The sequence below is a fragment of the Triturus cristatus genome, chromosome 12 (assembly GCF_964204655.1).
Source record: "Triturus cristatus chromosome 12, aTriCri1.1, whole genome shotgun sequence".
Lineage (NCBI taxonomy): Eukaryota > Metazoa > Chordata > Amphibia > Caudata > Salamandridae > Triturus > Triturus cristatus.
This window is the reverse complement of record NC_140595.1, coordinates 122,842,113-122,862,435: the sequence shown is the minus strand read 5'-3', so window position 1 is coordinate 122,862,435 and position 20,323 is coordinate 122,842,113. Positions and strand designations below refer to the sequence as shown.

The 20,323-nt window shown below is 44.6% G+C and overlaps 1 protein-coding gene across 1 annotated transcript in view; it reads right to left on the bottom strand.

Annotated features, from left to right (window-relative positions):
* TDRD10 (tudor domain containing 10) overlaps positions 1-20,323 on the bottom strand; it is a 404,866-nt gene that overhangs the window by 160,800 nt on the left and 223,743 nt on the right. Inside the window, exons 7-8 of the mRNA XM_085637994.1 lie at positions 20,184-20,217; positions 32-113 (exon numbers count right to left, since the gene is read on the bottom strand). Coding sequence (XP_085494120.1) covers positions 32-113; positions 20,184-20,217 — 116 coding nt within the window. The remainder of the gene's footprint in view (positions 1-31; positions 114-20,183; positions 20,218-20,323) is intronic.

Sequence of the window (20,323 nt, the reverse complement as noted above, 5' to 3'; positions counted from 1 at the left end):
AAATATATATATATATTTCATAGCAGATTACCGCATTTCCAAAGGAACAGCATAGCAAGCTTTCTTGGCCTTTGGAGTGTTCGGAAGCAGTTTCCCAAGACCATCACTGCGGCCTAAAAATCAAACAACCTCTTTAAAAAGAACCGAAGAACAGTGTTGTAAAAAAAAAAAAAAAAAAAAAGGGAATCGCCTATAAACGTTGGTTTAATATCATACAGTCAGAAAATACATAAAAGTAATAATGTAACATCTAAGTTGCTTTTGGGTCACGGCTGGACTCGGCAACTGTATTTCACGAGCACTAAGGAACGCGTTACTTACCTGTAACTGCGGTTATCCAGCATTGGTATCTTTCATAGATTCACATGCCTGAATCATTCCCCGTCGTCGGAATGGGAGTCACCGGTAAATAACAAAGCAATGTCTTAGAAGACATATACAGCAATAGGCCCCAGAGGCCTTAGCTTAGTAAGCTATCCACGTCCTTATGTAAAAAGGACCAGATTTTGGCCAGAGCCAATCAGCTAACACCACCCTCTAGAACCTTCCTGGTAGGAGCTCTAGTCCCTCAGATTTTCGTAAGCACAGTGCTAAGTAGTTGTATCACTGAGAGATCCAAGAGAGCCCCTCCAGGGGAGGTGGGTGTGTTGCATGTGAATCTATGAAAGATACCAATACTGGATAACCGCAGTTACAGGTAAGTAACGCATTCCTTATCCAGTATTAGGGTATCTTTCATATATTCACATGCCTGAATCAGAGTAGTAAGCAGTGAAAAGCACATTTCGAAAAATATGGAAATTATACAGTCACTAGATGAACACATCTATCTGTGAGAAACAACAGCACTACAGAAAACCAATGAGTCAGTCAAGGTATACATTATAGTGCGAAATGTGCATAAATCAGGATGGTGGGATGAAAGAAAGGGCTCACCTCTATTGAAAAAGATGACGTAGTACCACTTGACCCACTGACGCATCCTTCATGATGTCTGTATCCAGGCAGTAATGCTTGGTCAATGTATGCAGCGTCTTCCATGTGGCCGCTCTACAAATGTCTACAATGGGCACCCCAGCAAACAGTGCCATGGAAGTAGACATGGCCCTTGTGGAATGGGCACGGACTGTTGTTCTCAGCGGACGTCCAGCCTGTTGGTGAGAGAAGGAAATGGCTGAAGAAATCCAGCGGGAAATGCTCTGTTTTGTGAGCGGTAGCCCTTTTCGAGGTCTGCTGTAGGCTATGAAGAGCTGATTAGATTTACGAAATGGTTTCGTTCTATCAATGTAAAATTTTAAACATCGCTGAATGTCTAGGGAATGTAGAGTTCTTTCCGCCACTGTTTGTGGATTCGGAAAAAATGAGCGTAGAACAACAGGTTCATTGAGGTGGAATTGAGATGGAACCTTGGGAATGAACGCTGGATTGGTGCAGAGAAGGACCCTATCTTGTTTGAATTGCAGGAATGGGTCTTGGATAGAGAATGCTTGGAGCTCCCCCACTCGCCTCGCTGAGGTAAGGGCCAGCAAAAGTGCCACCTTCCAGGAGACAAACTTAAGGTCAGCTCTGTGGATTGGCTCAAACGGGTGTTTCATCAGCTGAGCTAGCACTGTGTTGAGATGCCAAGTCGGTGGAGCAGGCTTTACTTGAGGGAATGTTCGAAACAGTCCTTTTAGGAATTGTTTAATGAGCCTGTGAGACCATAATGATGGGCCTGAAGAGGATCTCCTGAAGCGTGAAATTGCAGCTAGATGTACCTTAATGGAGGCATGAGCCAGACCAGATTTTGCCAGATGTAAGAGGTACGGCAGGACTTGCTCTGGAGTGGAAGAAAGAGGGTGTAACCTGTTTGTTTTACACCAGATACAGAATCTCTTCCATTCGAGCGAGTATGTCTTGTTGGTACTATCTGCTCGAGCTCGAGCTAGAATTTGTCTGCAGTCTGGAGGAATGTCTAAGCCCTGAAGCTCTCTGAACTCAGGAGCCATGCTGATAACCTGAGAGATGCCAGATCCGGATGTTGAATCTGTTGATTGTTGAGCGTTAGAAGCGATGGAAACGGCTTCAATCTGATTGAAGGTTCCAGGGAAAGGATGTGAAGCTCCGTGAACCAGTGTTGGCGTGGCCAAGCTGGGGCTATTAATATCGGAGTGCAAGGTTCCGCTTTCATCTTCCTTAGTACCCTGGGGATCAGGGGAAACGGCGGAAAGGCGTACGCAAAGACGTTGCACCATGCTATCAAAAAGGCATTCCCCAGGGACCCTGGTTGGGGATGCCAGCTTGCAAAGTGTTGGCATCTGGCGTTGTGCTGGGTGGCGAAGAGATCCAGCAGAGGGGTGCCCCATTGAGCGAAAAAGTTGTTGAGAACTAGTTGATCCAGTTCCCACTCGTGGGACACTGCCTGCCTCCTGCTGAGATAATCTGCCAACACGTTGTGGACTCCTGGAACATAATCTGCTCGAAGGGAGATGTTGTGGCGGAGCAGCCAGTTCCAAATTTTTTGCGACTCGCGCAACAGTGTCAGCGAGCCAGTCCCTCCTTGCTTGTTCAGATAATGCATTGTCGTAGTGTTGTCTGTCCGGACAAGCACTACTGAGTTTTTGATTCGTGGGAGGAAAGCCACCAGAGCTAGATAGACTGCTCGAAGCTCTAAAAGGTTGATATGAAGCATCCTCTCCGAAAGGGACCACTTTCCGCTTATCTGCAGTTCTTGGAAGAAGGCTCTCCAGCCCTCTAAGGAGGCGTCCGTGGTGATGATATGAGGAGCAGCATGAAGCAAGAAAGGCAAGCCTTGCGAAAGGTTCTGGGAGCAAACCCACCATCGTAGAGCTTGTTTGATCACTGGGGTTACCTGGATGATGTCGTCGAAGGACCCTGTACACTGGATCCACTGATCCGACAGTGCTTCCTGTAGGGGTCGCATCCGAAGACGGCAATGCGGGATTAGTAGGATGCAAGAAGACATAATCCCGAGCAGGGACTTGAAAAGACGCACTGACAGCGTCTTTCTGGACATTATCCGGAGCGCCAGAGATCGAAGTTTGTCTTTGCGTTCCTGTGACCGGAATGCCTTCTTCTGTATGGTGTCTAGTGTAGCTCCCAGAAAGTGCATGCGCTGGGATGGCTGCAGGACAGACTTGCCATGGTTGAGAGTTAGTCCCAGCGACTCGAAAAGCGTCAGACAGGCGTTGGAAGATCTTGTCACGCCGTCTAGAGATGGAGACTTGATAAGCCAGTCGTCTAGATATGGGAAGACTTGGTGATGGCAATGGCGTAGGTGCGCAGCCACTGGTGCTAGACACTTGATGAAAATGCGTGGCGCTGATTTGAGTCCAAATGGTAGAACTCGAAACTGATAATGCCTGCCCGCCACCATGAACCGCAGGAATTTCTTGTGGTTGCGGTGTATTGGAATATGAAAATAGGCGTCTTGAAGGTCTAATGACACCATATAGTCGTTCGCGTTGAGTAGATGTAAAACCTCCTGAATGGTGATCATACGAAACAACTGTTTTTTTAGAAATTTGTTTAGATTCCTCAGGTCCAATATAGGGCTCCATTTTTTCTCTTTTTTCCGAATGAGAAAGAAGTGGGAGTAGAATCCTTTTTCCCGTTGGTTTGGGGGAACTCTCTCTATAGCTCCTTTCTGAAGCATAATCTTCACTTCTAGAAGTAAAGGACGAAGGTTCTTGTGAGTTTTTTGGCGGGGAGGAGTTTGAGGAGGGATCTGTATGAATTCCAGAGAATGGCCGAATTGTACTAATTGGAGGACCCACCGGTCCGTAGTTATCTTTTGCCAATTTTGGAGAAAATGGGAGATTTTCCCGCCAATCTTGGAGGGTGGAGAGAAGCTTGAGGCCGGCTGCAGCTGAAAGTCATTGCCGCCGCTCCTTTTTGTCTTCCTCCTTTGCCACGAAAGAAGGATTTGTGGTAAGAAGATTGCTGTCGCTGCTGATATTGCGGACGGTACTGTTGGGAGGAGGAGAAAGAGGAACGTTGTTGGAAATCTCCTCTGGTGGAAGTCTGACCTCTCCCTTTTGACCCACGAAAGGAAGGGTTCCGAGACTGTAAAGAACCCAAAGCCCTGGCGGTATCCGTATCTTTTTTGATACCCTGCAATGCCTCATCAATATGAGGACCGAAGAGCAACTGGCCATCATATGGCATGTCCAGCACCTTAGTTTGGACCTCTGGCCTGAAAGAAGTTGCCTTGAGCCAACCCTGGCGTCGGAGAACTGCTGCGCCGGCCAGTTGTCTAAAGCCGGTTGAAGCAATATCCATTGCGCAGTCTATAAGTTCAGAGGCAGATCTTTCATCCTCTAACAGAATCTTCTTTGTCTCCTCTTTTGATTCGTCAGGCAAGTCCGCCAAGTATGGTGCAATGTCCGCCCACATTTGACGGTTGTATCTTCCCAACAGTGCAAGGGCGTTGGAGGCACGCACTGTTAAGGCCGACATAGAGGAAAACCGTTTTCCTATGTTGTCCAGACGTCTTCCCTCTTTATCTGGTGGGGCTGTCAACAGAGCAGCTGGGTTGTTTGACCTTCTCTGTGCAGCCTGAGTAATGACAGAGTCCGGCTTTGGATGGCCTGCGAGACAAACCGGAGCGGTGTCTGGAGCTTTATATTTTTTGTCCAGGCGTGGGAGAACCGGCGGGACCGATGAAGGGTTCTGCATAATCTTTATGCCTTGGTCCCAAATATAATCAATAATAGGAATTGCCCGAACAGACTTTTTGAAAGGTTCCTTAAAGTGATATAGGAAACAGTCTTGTTGGTGCGAGGGCATTGGAATCTGGAAGCGCTGGGCCGCTCTTTCAATGATGTTATGGAAACCGCCGATGTCCTCTGGCGGTGAGTTGGCTGTGGTAGGGACAGGTGAAACCGGGCAGGGAAGGATGTAATCGTCCCATTCGACGGGCCTGTCGACGGTAGAGCCATAGTCGGCGTTACAGGTATAAACGTCGTCGACGGGGGTCGTCGTCGGTGTCGTCGTCAGCGACGAGGACGATGAAGATGGCTTATTCGTCGACGATGGCGTCGACGGCAATGGTCTCGTCGACAGTACCTTCGTCGTCGATGGTGTTCTCGTCGTTGAATGCTTAGTCGACGGTGTCGTCGTCGGCGCTCACGTCGGCAGTGTACTCAACGACGACGAAGACTTTTTAATGACCAGCGTCGACGAGATGGTTTTACCTGCTGTCGACGATGGAGTGGTCGTCGTCGAAGACATAGAATGGGATGCCACCATCGATAGAGTCGCCGTCGACGAGGTAACAGAAATTGCTGTCGACGGAGATTTTCTTGTCGAAGCAACCGTCGACGAGGCCGTCGTCGATGAGATGGAAACTGGCTTTTTGAAGGTATGGGACACCACCTTAGGAGACGTAATCCCTGGAGGAGGCAAATCTAGGACCTCTGAAGACTTTTTCTGCGTCTTCTTTTGAGGTGGCTGCGACGAAGGGCCCGGAGATGACACCCTTGGTCTTTTACGTGAGGAGTGAGACGAGATAGAGGAACTCTCACTTTCCTCAGAGGACACAACAGCTTCCTTGTCCTTTAACCTTTGCAGCCATATTAAAAGGCGCCCTTCTCGGTCTTTCAGGGTCTTAGAAGAGAAAGTCCGACATACCTTGCAGTCTTTTGAACTGTGGCTGGGATAGAGGCAATACAAACAGTCTTTATGCTGGTCGTCAATATGAAGCCTCTTCTTCCCACAAGAAGCACAGGGTCTGAACAAACCTTTCTTTGGTGTATCAGCCATGTTGAGATCTCAAAAGGTTGAGTAGAAATACTGTAAATCCAAAAGTAATGAGCAGAGCTCAGTGGAGACTCCCTTAGCACGACGTGCGGTAGAAAATCTGAGGGACTAGAGCTCCTACCAGGAAGGTTCTAGAGGGTGGTGTTAGCTGATTGGCTCTGACCAAAATCTGGTCCTTTTTACATAAGGACGTGGATAGCTTACTAAGCTAAGGCCTCTGGGGCCTATTGCTGTATATGTCTTCTAAGACATTGCTTTGTTATTTACCGGTGACTCCCATTCCGACGACGGGGAATGATTCAGGCATGTGAATCTATGAAAGATACCCTAATACTGGATAAACAACCGTATTAGCTTCAAATAAAACAATCACTTATGTTCAGTCAATCAGGTGCATAAGATCTTTAAAAAAACAGTGCATTCAATGCCTCTTGTACAAGTGCCTACACAACTTTTCTTCACTGGGGTATTGCATTCCAAGTCTAATTTCAGCTGGTTGCTGAAACGTTCTATTAGGCTCAGAGGCAGATGTGTTCTTGCTATTGACCATAAAAGGAAGGCATTTACTTTTAGACATGTACTCACAAGCTTATTCCTAAGGTTGAGTGCATTATATATACCTTTTGACGGTGGGGACGTACCAAGTCTGCATCTTCTTGAATTTGCAAAGTTAGATTACCTTAGCTTACCTCTAGTAGGCACCGTTTTAGTGAAAAAAAAGTTACAATGGGTGATGATTCTGGCTAGAATGGCCTTAAAAAGAAGAATTCTGCTGCTAAAAGTACTATTTTATCGCACAGAAATTTGAGGGTAAAAGCACCCCCACCTCAGTGGAAATCAGTTTCTCACCTGTAACTCCAGGTCTCCAAAATTGGTATCTTTTATATATTCACATGCTTAAATCATTCCCAGTCATCAGGCTGGGAATCCCCGGTACATTAAAATAGCAGCATGCACTGTAAAACATACAGTAAAAAACAGCCATAGGCCTGAAACATTGTACATTTAGTAGCACATCGACCTCATTTGAAAGCACCCAAACGTCAGCCAATGAGGTGGAAGCTTAAGCTCTCCTACTCCCCCTAGAGACCATCATAGCAGATTTCAAAGCACAAGTGTGAGAATATCGGATTAGCCTCTGACCGGGGAGGAGGGAGTGCTGCATGTAAATATATAAAATATATCAATTTTGAAGAACTAGATTTATAGATAACTAATTTCTTCTCCAAAACTGGATCTTAACATGCTTGAATTAGAATAGCAAGCAGAATACAATAAAATACTCAACAAGAGCGGGAAGCAGGCACACCTTTACCGAAACAGGTTTCTTTGAACTTCCTGTCCCACTGTTACATTAGCTTCTGCATCCACTTCTAGGCAGTAATGCTTCGTGAACATGTGCCAATTCTTCCAGGTGGACGCTTGGCAGATGTCTTCAAGGACAACCCAGCATACAGTGCTGCATTTAATGCCATGCTCCTAGTGGGATGCGCCCTCACTTTTCCCTGGAGAAGGCGCTTGGCTTTGGCCTGAAAGAAGGAAATACAGGCTGAGTGCAACCAAGCTATTCTTTGATTGGAGAGGGGAGACCTGCCGGTGGCTGTCTAAAAGACACAAACAGCTGGCCCGATGTGCGTATGTCCTTTTTCGTATCTCTGTAGAACATAAGGCATCTACACAGGTCTAATTAATGAAACTATCTTTCTGCTGACTTAGATGAATTTGGAAGAAAGATTAAAGAATGACAGGTTCATTTGAGTGAAAGTCAGTATGAACCTTGTGTATAATAAACTTGGGATTCGTTTTCAAGATTACTTTGTCTTTTACATACCCAAGTAAAGGTTTCTTGACAGTGAGCGCTTGAATTTCTTCCTTTCTCCTTGCAGATGTCAAGGCAGAAGAATTGCCGTTTTCCATGAAACAAATTTTAAATGTGCCTTATGGATAGGTTTGAAAGGGGGCAGCATCAATTGACTGAGGATACTGTTAAGTTCCCATGGAACTGGTTGCTGTCAAAGCGGTGGAAATGCCTAAAGAGCCCTTTCATTAATATTGTATGATTCTTTGGGCAAACAGGTTGACTGCTCAGTTCTCCTATATCTCAAGATTGCAGCCAAATGGACCCTGACTGAAGAGAATTTAAGCCCACTGTTCGCTAGACTCAATTAATACGGGTGGATTTGATGAGGTTTCAGGCTCAATGGATGATGACCATTATCTCACACCATCCACAGAAATGCTACAACCTGGCCTTTTAGCTCTTTGTGGTTGCTGGAGCTCGAGCCTGCACCAAAATATTTCTACACCCTTACGACAGATTCAAATGGCCAAACTAAGTGGTCAAGTACCAAGCTGTCAAGTTCAGAGACTTAGGATTGTGATGGATAGTATCTCTATAATATCTGGGAAGAATCCTGGGATGCCCTTCTAGAGGAATTGCTGGACGCGTTGATAACTGCAGCAGGTTGCTGTACAGATATTGGTGTTGCCATGCCGGAGCATAAGGATCAGAGTATCATGGTCTATCTCCACCTTCATCAACACCCTGGAGATCAGGGAAAAGGAGGAAAGGTGTAAGCAAATATCTAAGATCAACAGATCGAAAGAGCATTGCTCATTGTCCCTGGGTGCCAAAACGTGCTTGCGAAGCACAGGCATCACTGTTGCTTGGAGTTGCACACAGATCAATCATGGGGCGACCCCACTGATTGAAGAAGTAGTTCACCTGCTTCTGGTCTACTCCCACTCGAGAAAATCTGAAAGATGTTGGATTATTGCATCCGCCGGATCATTCTGGCCCTCTGGCAGATGTTCCACAGTGATGTTTATCTGTTGAGAAAAGGCCCAATTCAACAGCCATGTTGAGCATCAATAGGAATAAAGTTAGAAGAAACATGGAAAAACCCTGAATCACTATGTCCAAGAAATCACAAATCTGACAAGTGTGGCAAATTGTGTCTTCAGTCTCTCAGACCTTTAGATGGAGTCATAATTAATGGAAGAATTGAGTTTGCTGAACTCGTTACCTTAAGTAACATTCTCTCTGGCTATCTAACTGCAGATTCCTCCTCTTTTTCAGTACTTCCTGGCGCCAGATTGGATGCGGAAAATCTATTGCAGTACCCCTGCGCCACAGCAGGTGGTGCCAGTGACTATGTGTCAATGCTGTTCCGCACTGGATGTGTTGCACACAGGCCTATATAGGTGCCACCAATGCATGCTGATGTCTGGGTTTTTTTCTTCGCACTTCAGCGTCCACAAACGCAGAGCCAATCAGAATAGTAGTGATCAGTGTACAAATTACTAATTTGGGATCTTTTTATGTGATGAGACCAATTGATGGAACAGGGAGGTGGGATAGATTAGAGTCTGTACCAGAAAGAGCATTACTAAAGGTAAGTAACTTTTTCCTATGATAGAGATTTCCAAGAGCAGATTCCTCACCTTTTGAATAGATACCAAAGCAGTAACACCCATGTAGTGGGTCTGTGACCTGGCTCAATCAAAAAAGTCAAGCAGGACCGAACAAGCAAAATGCCCATCTTGATGGACTTGGCTGTCTAGACAGTAACGTTTCGTGAAAGTATTAGGTGATGCCCATGTAGCCACCTGGCAAATGTCCAGGATAGGCACCTATGCCAACGCAGAGGTAGCAGCCTTGGCTCTGGTAGAATGTGCTCGTAAGCCCTCAGGGGGCTGCTTGTTTGCCAGTGTGAAGCAGATTTGGTCCTGCAACAAAAAAAGACAAAAAGAACTGACAGGAGCCCTTTAAAAGTGTCTAAAGCAATGACTTGCTGAGCTAGGGACAACACAAACAAAAAAACTTTGGACAGCTTGTCATGAAGTGAGTTGATCTGTTTAGAAGCTCATTAGTAAATCAATGATAATAAAAGTGTGTAATGCACTCCTTGTTTTTACATACATATAAAAACTAATCACTGCATTAGTGTGCTACTTTGGATTGCATGCTGTCTAACATGTTACTTAATAGGGAAGTAGTCATGGTAGTGATTTTACTTAGGACATCCCACGTTTTGTCTACAGATACATGGGCAAGACAAGAGCAAATTGGATCACAAAAATATATCAGATCAGTTGCGCGATTGTAAATATGTATGTTGAAACTTAGTGGAACCTCAGTATGTTGACGATCTTGTCCCTTATGCTTTACAGAAATGACTGAGAAATATATCCCGCGGAAATTGGTTCTTTGAGGTTGATATTCAGTAAGTTACTGATACCCAAATGTGTTTGGTACACCATGGGAGAGAGGGTAATTATCCTCATTACGTATTTTTAATGGAGTTATAACCAAAGAGGCACATGTCCTATATGCAGCATGTGCACATGGTGGCATTTGTTGTGTCAGGAGTGATAAGATAACATCACATTTCGTTGTTTTGAGATGTGGGTTTAGAGACAGAATGAGAAAGAAAAAGCATAGAAAATCACTACAATGAATCAGCATAACATCTAGTCATCAACTTTTTTAACAACACACACTGTGCAATAAGTAGTATTGACATAACCCATCCCTGTATGATCTTATCTTTGTTTTTATACAGGTTGGCCCATGAAGATAGGACAGTCCCGAAATGCATTGGGCATGAGAAACATATTTGTATGTCAAGTCAGCAATCAAAAAGTGCAAAAATTTACATGTGTTGATATATGTATTATGTAATGACTATATGCGATTGCCAACATATAGAATTGATTTACCAAAGTTTATGTGTAAATACAAGTGAGAAGAAAAAAGTACAAATATAAATCAATTTGATGAAATTGAAAACACTGTTGATAATTTTTTGTGAATTGTGCACACTGGTTTCAAGTTTAGTAACTTGAATCAATGATACACATAGAAGCTCACTAGGCCACAAACTTATCCCAATTGCAGGCGTATAGAGATATGGTTGAGGGTTGCCTGGCTGCCAACAAGACAAACTACTTGGGGAGGAAGATGAAGACACTAGTCTGTCGCTGCTCAATCTCCAAGCATGGAGGTTTAGGTTGCATAACTCTGCCTTGCTGCTGCGACATTAGATCTTCCTTAAGAGGCAACCTGATTAGAGGACAAATGCTCATGCCCAGGAGATTGTTATAACATACTCTCTATACCCAATCCAGAGCCACTACGATGACCTGAAACTCGGGGCAGGAGGGGGCTGACCATGTCTTCCAGGTAGGGCAAGATTGGTACTCGAGACCGCCAAAGATGTGATACTACCACCACAATCACTTTTGTGAACACCCAACTGGCGCTGGTAAGGATAAAAGGGAATACAGATAACTGAAAATGCTTTGGTCCTACTGTGAACCGCAGAGAACACTTGAGGGCCAGCAAGTCAGGGATGACAATAAGTTTCTTACCTGTAACTGTAGTTCTCCTCTATTGGTATCTTTCTTAGATTCACATTGTATTGGATTGTATTTCCAGTCGAAGTGGGTCCCACGGTGCCATAGTAAGCATTGCATACCATTAATACAGACTATATTGGAAGTGAAACATTCCCTTCAATAGCTTATCCATATCAATTAAAAGAACCGAACTCCAGCCAATCAGGCGATAGAGCCCTCTGGAACACTCCCCACAGAGGCAGATTCTTCCAAGTTTTCAAGTTCTAGTGGCAAAGGTAATTCCTTAACAATAAGAGGAGCCTCTACGGTGAGGAGTGTGGGTAGCGTGTGAACCTGTGAATGATACCAATTCTGGAGACCAACAGTTGTAAGTAAGTGACCTATTTTCTTCTCCAGTATTGGATATTTCGCAGATTCACATGCTTGAATCAGGATTGCAAGAAGTTAAAGTATTGGTACAATCCTTCTGATAAAACCACAAATAGCGGATGGTGCTTATAAATACCCATACAGAGAAACATCCATCCACACACTAATACATTGATATATATATATATCGCACCACACTCTTCGATATGAAAAGTAACGCACGGACACACACACACACATCAAAACATCTGTATATGTACCTTAATCATGCACTTCTAAGGGAAAAAAGAAAAAGGCTCATCTTATTGAAAAAATAGCATAGTACCGCTAGTCCAACAGCTGCATGACTGCGCTGGGGTGATTCCAGGCAATAGTGCTGCGTGAAAGTATGAGCATTTTTCCAAGTTGCTGCACACGATATCTTCTCGAGAGGAACTCCAGCAAACAACGCAGTCGAGGTAGCGACCACTCTAGTGAAATGCGCCTTGACTTTATCCGTTAATGGCCTGCCAGCCTTTGAATGACAGAACTGTATGGTGACAGACCCATCGGGCGATGGTTGCCTCTGCGCCAACTTTACGAGTATATTCATATGTTAACAACAGTTGGTCAGTGGTCATGACCGGTTTGGTGCAATGCAAATACAACTTGAGGCATCATTTGATGTCCAATGTATGCAGGGATCTTTCCACAGGTGACGCGGATTTGGAAAGAAAGCGCTCAGTATTACAGGTTCATTAGGATGAAAATCTGCAGGGACATTGGCGTGAATTTTGGATTGGTCCTGACAATAACAGAGTCATCTGTAAGATGTAGGAAAGGCTCTTTAATTGTAAATGCCTATATTTCACTCATTCTTCTGGCTGTTGATGACAGCAGTAATGCAACTTTCCATGACAGGAACTTGGGGTCCGTTCTATGAAGTGGTTCAGAAGGGCTATTCAATAACTGAGTTAGCACTACATTTAGCTGCCGTGCAGGAGGAGCAGCCCTTACTGGAGAGAAAACTCTGAATAGTCCTTTGATGAATTGTTTAATGATCCTATTAGACCGGAAAGACGGAGCAGACGAAAAGCGCCTATATCTTGAAATTGCAGCCAGGTGCACTTTAATTGATGCATGGGCCAAAACTGATTTTGCTATTAATAGGAGATAAGGTAGTATTTGTTCTGGTGAAGCTTGAAAACGACGCACACTGGATTGCTGGCACATAAAGACAGAAAATCTTCCATTTCTATCTATACGTTTTTGTAGTGGTGTCTGCTCTATCCTTTAAAGAATGTCTCCACAATCTTGAGGTATAGTTACATCTGTGAAATTGTAGAATTCAGGAGTCATGTGGATAAGAAGTTGGGTCTGGATGAAGGACCTAACCTTGGTTCATCGTTAAAACAGAGTTTTGGATGGGTTCAGGTGAATGTGGTAGGTCTCTGACAACAGGAGTAGATCCGTGAACCAATGCTGTCTCAGTCATCTGAAAGCTATCAGGATTATTTGATAGTGCTTTGTCTTTAATTTGCTGATGACTCTTGGTATAAGAGGGATTAGGGGGAAAAGCGTATGCATAGTTCCCTGACCATCTGATCGAAAATGCATTCCGTCATGACCCTTGATGTCAACTTTCATAAAACCAGCATTTCCGGTTCTTTGCAGCTGCAAATAGATCCAGAGCTGGATTGCCCCACAGAGTGAAGATCCTATTCAAAGCAGTTTGATCCAGCTCCTACTCATGGTAGCTGCTCCTTGTTCTGCTGAGCATGTACGCTAAGATGTTGCTTGTCCCAGGAACATGTTCCACTTCAAGCGTTCTCATGTATCATGATTCAGTCCCTGATCTGTTGCACCTCCCTGGAGAGGGCTAGCGATCTTGTGATCCCCTCCCTCCTTGTTCACATAATGCAAGCTGGTGGTATTGTCTGTGCAAACTAAGACAGACAAGCTTGGTATCCTTGGCAGGAAAGCTTGCAAGCGTAGATCGATTGCTTTGCGTTCCAACTGATGGTCTTTTGATCTGGAGACCATCTTCCACTGATTTACAGATCCTGCAAATACCCATCCCAGCCCTCTAGGGAGGCATCCATGGTTACCAAGTAATCAGGTATTTGAGGCAGAAATCTCAAGCCTCTGGACAGATTATTGGCTTGTGTCCACCAGGTTAGAGCTTCTGTTATGCCTTAAGTGATCCTTATTAGATCATTGAAGGACCCTTTTGTTTGGTGCCATTGCGTGTCCAGCTCCTTCTGTCTCATTTTGAGACAGGAGAAAGGGATCTGAGATATCCCTGAGGACAGCATCGCTAGGAGCAACTTGAACAGCTGCACTGAAACTGACTTTTTTCTCAACAGCCGGAGGGCCAATTAAGAGTCTTTGCTGTCTGTTCTGAGATAAAAATGCTTTGTTTTGGATCGGACATAAAGCAGCTCCCAGGAATAATACCCTGTTTGATGGAAGAATCGATGATTTTTGGTGGTTGACAGTGATCCCTAAGCAGTTGAATAATGTGAGGCAGGCTTCCATGGCTGTTGACACTTAATGAGTCGTTGGTGCTTTTATTAGCCAGTCGTCGAGGTAAGGGAATACCTGATAACCGTCTGTTCTTAGGGAAGCTCCCACAGGAGCTAGGCATTTCGTTAAGATGCGGGGGCTGATTCGAGGCCAAATGGGAGGAATTCAAACTGATAGTGGGTGCCGGTTACTGTGAATCTTAGAAATTTGTAATGCTTGGGATGTATTGGGGTATGAAAATACGCTTCCTGCAGGTCCAAGTTTGTCCTGTAGTCTCCATGATTGAGGAGATGCAGGATTTCTGGGTTACCGTGCGAAAAGATGGCTTTTACAGAAATGTTAATTTTCAGAGATCCAAAATGGGTCACCATGCCTCACATTTCTTTTTTATGAGGTAAAAAACCGGGGGTAGAAACCCATTCCCTTTAGGTGGTGTGGAACTTTTTCTATTGCTCCTTTGCTTAACATGGTGAGGGTTTCCTTACCGAGTAAGTGAAGACAAGGTGGGTGCACTCCTTCGGTGGAGTTGTAGGCAGCCTCTTGATAAATTCCAGGGTATAACCATAGGTGATAAGGTCTAATACCCATCTGTCTGACGTTATTTGCCGCCACTGCTGGGTAAAGTTGGAAAAATGTGCCCCCACAGTTTGCGTTGTACTGCGTCTTTCAGCCCCTGCAGACGCTTCACTCGTCGCTCCTGATTTAATCTCACTTGCAGCCCGATTCAAACCACCGTCTGCTACGTCACTTCACGGCACCCCGCACCTCGTTAATTATTACGAACCGCTGCCGCCTGTTCCTCGGCAATCACAAACGCCCAGGTAAGGGTCCGCAATTTGCGTACCGAGTTGTATCCCGTCTATGCCCCCTTCCCACCAGTTCACCTAACTGGCCCCTTGCCTTTTCCTTTTGTATCCTTTAGGTCTCGCCCCCCTCCTTCCCCTCCTCGACCAAGGTGGAATTTGTTTGTATTTCCAGTACAATACACAGGTACTTGATCTTGCCCCTTTCTATTTAGGCTCACACACTTCACAGTCCCTCTTCACCCCTTCCTGACCCAGTATCCTCTTTTCTTCCCCAGCGACCACTATATTGATTTCTACGTGTCGCTTACTTGAACAGCGATTACTTCACCTTGTGTCACCAGGTAATTCTTTCTTAGTTACCTGCTCGGCGCCTTCCTTCTCATCTATTTGGGTTTTCCGCATTTTTCTCACACAGCACTACTTAAGAAATTTGTAACCAGCGTCCTGATGATGACCACAACTTAGACTGATCGAAACGCCGTCAACTTAACAGCGTTATCTGTGGCCACTACGGGGTAATTTGTAACTAACATTGAAATTGCATTTACATTTATCCTAATTGTATATATTTTTGACCCCCTATAATCAATTGTGTCTCACTGTTCCTCGCCGTGCCATGCTGTCCACATCACTTGTGTCACTGCGCTGTTCACTTTCACTAGCACGTCCAGTGCACATTTGGCTGTTTTGGTTACCTTAATCCAATTGTAATGTAGTGCTGTTTAACTAACTGCAAAAAACAACCTGCTTTTTCTAAATCTTATGGTCTCCCTCCTTTTGTTTCCCCCTCCCCCCACTCGCAAGACTGATGCACTTTCTTTAACAGTCTTTTCAAATGATTACCGGTTGAGACATTGTTGTTTTGATATACTACTTACACGGTCTCCACTGGGTTAACGGGTCCACTCCTGTATCCTGTTCCATGTACTGGGAGTACCCAGCACTTGAGAAAGGTTATTGTTTTCTATTGGTATCTCTAGCCTGGGTGGTCTATTTCTGCCTAGGCCATTGTTTATTACTGGGTGCCGCAGGTGGTGGTCGATAAGTCTGTTGCAGGTTGGATGGCCTATACTGTTGTTGGTAGGGTTGATACTGTTGAAAGCATTGATAACACCCTCTGTATGAGGCGAAACTCTTTCCTTGTGGGCCCCGAAAGGGCACTTTCCGAAACTGCAGGGTGCCCAACGATTTTTCCATGTTAGTATCTGCCTTAATGGCCTGTGATGCATCGTCCATGTGCTTTCCAAATAGGGCATTGCCCTCATAGGACATATCCAGGATCTTACTCTGCACCTCAGGCCAGAAAGATGTTGCTTTCAACCACCCTTGCTGCCTTAAGACCACAGATCCTGCCAGTTGCCGAAACCTTTTTGAGGCATGTCCGTAATGCAATCAATAACTTCTGAACATGTTCTCTTCTTTTCTTGTAGTATCCTCTTTGCCTCTGTTTCTCTGTCCTCAGGCACAAGATCGCTGATGTCTGACAACATCTGTTGGTCATATCGGCCCAAAATGGCCAAGAAATTGGTAGCACAAACCGTAATTGCGGCCATAGTAGGAATCTTTTGCCTATTTTATCCAGTTGCCTGCCCTCCCTATCTGGTGGAGCTGAGCTAGGCTCAGAGATTTTTTGACCAGCTCTGAACCACCCAGCAGATCACTGAGTCAGGCTTTGGGTGCCCTATTAAACAGGAAGGCGAATCTTCTGGAGCCTTATACTTCTTGTTAATTCACTGTAAAACAGCTGCAACCATAGCAGGATTTTTCATAATCTTTGTACCTTTCTCCCAGATATAATCAACTATTAGACTCACACAGATATCTTGGTAGGCTCCTTGAAATCATAAAGAAAACAGTCCAATTGTTTGACTGACATTGGCAGCTGGAACCTCTTTACTGCTCTCTCCATCATGTTGTGGAAACCTCCTCTGTCTTCCGGAGGCAAGTCTACTGGTTGTGGTGCAGGTGGAGATGGAGTGGGAACCAAACAATCATCCCATTCGTTGTGCGTAGATTGATTATCAGGTATCTCTCCCAACTCATTGTCCTCATCGAATGATCAGTGATCATCCATAGCAGGTACTGCGATGTTGGAGGCAGGTGTATTACTGGGTGTCAAGAGCGGCGGAATAGGCCTCGGCATTTGTGGGGATGGAGGCGGAATACTAGGTAGCGTTGGAGATTGTGGCCTTGTGGGCTTTGGAAACCTTTTATATTAGTCCTGCAGCATACACTGGAGGTTTTGAAACAAGGCCAAAGGACCCTGTACTACACCTTCTGGTGAAGGAGAACGGCCATATTGTTGGAAATGTTGCCCATGATATTTGGGTCTTTCAACACATCTTGTCCGCTCAGCATTATAGTATTCTTCATAATACTGTTGATCATCTTCATCCTCATGTTTAATGTGGAGCTCGGAAAGGATGTGTGCCGTTCCAAAAAGGCCATCATTTTCTGATTCTTTCACATACAGAAGGTGACTTGGAGGGAGAGCAGATACTTTTCTTGGGGAAGTGTGTTCGGGCCAAGGAATGGTCTGGTGATTTTTACTGTGGTTGACGATGTCCTCGTCAAGTCCGTGGTTGCAGTTTCCAACTGCAAGGGCATTTTTGTTTTCTGTAAGGTCGACAAAGCTATCCTCGTCGACGGGGTCTTCGTCGAGGGTTGCGAAGGTCTCGTCGACGAAGTCTTCGCCAATAATGGTCAAAAAGGATGGCGTCATCACTGTAGTATCCGTTGACGTCAACATCACTATAGTAATAGTTGTTGTTGCTGACAATGGTGTTGGACGGCAAGGTGGTGGTCATCGAGATTTTTCAAGCTATTTTTGCCCTTGTCATCAACAATTCTGTGGAGGACTTTATGCACTCCAGACTTTGAAGATGGAGAGGTGGGTTCAGACCTTGCTGTTTCTGAGGGGATTTTTTCTGTTTTCTCCTTTTTTCAACTGTCTCGGACAGAATCATGGTGAGTCTTCTTTAATGCCTTCATAGACTCATCTAAGGTCCCCTGGTCACGCTACCATTCCCTCTTATGTTACCTTTTCTGAGAGGTTGAAAAGGTGTCACTGTCTTTTTCCTCATAACAAGGTGATCTTTTAGATTTTGCTTTTTCAAGCCAAAGAAGAAGGCTCCCTTACCTACCCTTTAAGGTTTTAGTGGAAAAGGTATGACCAATCTTGCAGTCTTACCTTATGCTGAGGGTATAGGCAGTAGATACAGTCCTTGTAAGGGTCTTTAGATCAAAGTATTTTCTTCCCACAAGTGCCACAGGAAGGGCCTGCAAAGCCCTTTCTTAGAGGACTCTGACATGGAGGTAGTAGTAGATAAGAATGTCTAAAGTGTTTGAAGAAAACTGAGCAGGGCTCAGGGAGACTCTTCACACGACGAGTGCTAGAAATTTGAGGGAATCAGCCTCTTTGGAGAGTATTCCAGAGAGTGCTGTCTTCTGATTGGCTGCAGTTCAATTCTTTTTAAATTATGTGGATAAGCTATTGAAGTGAATGCGTCTAGGGAAGAATCCAGACCTCTGGCATCCTGGAGACCTTCATATCTATTGTCCTCATGATAGGACTGGGAAAACTCATTCCCAGCATTGTAATCGTCATTATTTGAATCTGCGGCAAACAAGTCATGTAAGACATGTGCTCGTCCGAGGGGCAGGGGCACTGTATCAGAATCAGAGGAGTGCCCAGTGGGCTGTAGCTTTTGTTTTCTTCTGCAGAATGCAGAACTGGTTGAGGTGGTGGCATCTAAGCATTTGACAGCACTATGGGTTGGCCGAGGTTGTCCGGTTTTTGTGGCGCTGTTGGATCGTGTTCCAGTGTGGGAGGTGGTGCTTCAAAGGGAGCTTGTACGAAGTCATCCAGAAGCCAGAATGAAACAAGAGTACCCAACTGGCCCAGAAAGCAGACCCACAGGTGAAAGCACACCAATAGTCCTGGAAATTCGGATTGCCTTGGGACAAGAGTACGAATTGGCTTCAAAGTGAAACAGCTTCTGGAGTGAGACCGGGAGGCAAGCTGAAGCCCTTGAACCTTCTCCGGAGTTAGACCAGGAGGCACACTGACGCTCTTGCGCCTTCTGTGAAGGTCAAAAGTGGTGGGTTGGGGTCATTTTCACATTGGACTTTTTGTGTTTTTTCTTCGACTTGCCCAAAGATTTGTACCTAGGTGACTACCTGTCACGGGAATGACCCGAGGAGCAGGACCAGGACGTCTCCTTGGACCTTGACCGGTCATGACATGGAGTCTTGCAGTGCTACATGATGAACAGATTCACTTTCTAAAAGTAGAAGGCCCTCGGGTGCATCAAGGCACAATCATTGCAGGCCTAGGAGTCGTAGTCCAACCACAGGCATAAAACATGCCGGTTTGCCACAGACCTCCGTTTGCAACATTGCACACTGTGGAAACATTTTTGGTACAAAAATTTAATTAGGAACTTGAAAGAGATAAGGGGTAGCTCTGGAGGTGCGCCTATTGGGGTGGAAACAAAAGAACTGATGTCAGCTTGCAAGGGTTAGCGCCTATGTAGGTTCTCTCACATCAATTTTGGATAGGAGTGAAATCGACATGGAGTCACTTGGCACTGATGCACAGGTGTATTGCTGGAGATTTTCCAGATCCAGTCTGACTCCTGGGGAATATTCAAAAGTGAGGATTCTGCAGTAACAAGCCTCCATAAGAAATGAGAGCTTATAAACGGCTATAAAAAAATGCTAGGCTATATACGGAATAATATGTATGCATATACTATGTGTGCTTTATTGATTATGTAAACTTTACCTCTATTTCACTACGTTTATTTTTACTAGGTTAGTGTATATAACTATATATAGTTAATGTATCTATGCATCTTCTGTAGGTGCTAAATACAGGGGTTATCTAAACGGAATCTAAGTACTGACTCTGATTTCCAATAACAAGTTATTAGGGCTCACGACTCCTGCAGTCACAAAAATAATCTCACGTTCCTTTTGGTACACAGCCCAGTTGTCTATACTGCCTAACATGGTTGTAAGGAATCATGTATTAAAGCTATCTATTTCTTGAAAAAGCATGTAAAAAAGGTGGCATGAGGAAGGAAAATGACAGTTCCATGATTGGCAAAGAAATTGTTTTTCAAAGTGATTTACATTCTGGAGAGAGATAAGAAACACAACCTCTTCTATTTCTCTCACTACACAATATGCACACAGTAACAAAGATGGATGTCTAAGGCATCGACCTGACTTGTAGACCAAATTGACATACATTTTTAAGACAGCCAAGTTGGGCTGGTGGAGGAGGGGAGAAAACAAAACTTGCGTTTCAACGGGTTCATAAGTGAATTTGTTTTGTGTGAGAATTTCAATACAAGCCTTGATCCCCTTACACCTTACCATTGCAATCCAACAGAGGAACTTTTTCCAAGATCTAAAACAAAGATAAAAGAAAGCACATTTTACCAGAAGATTAAAACACATTAAAACAAAAATAACATGGAGCGTTAAACAGGTGATGGTTTTTTAATGTACAATGT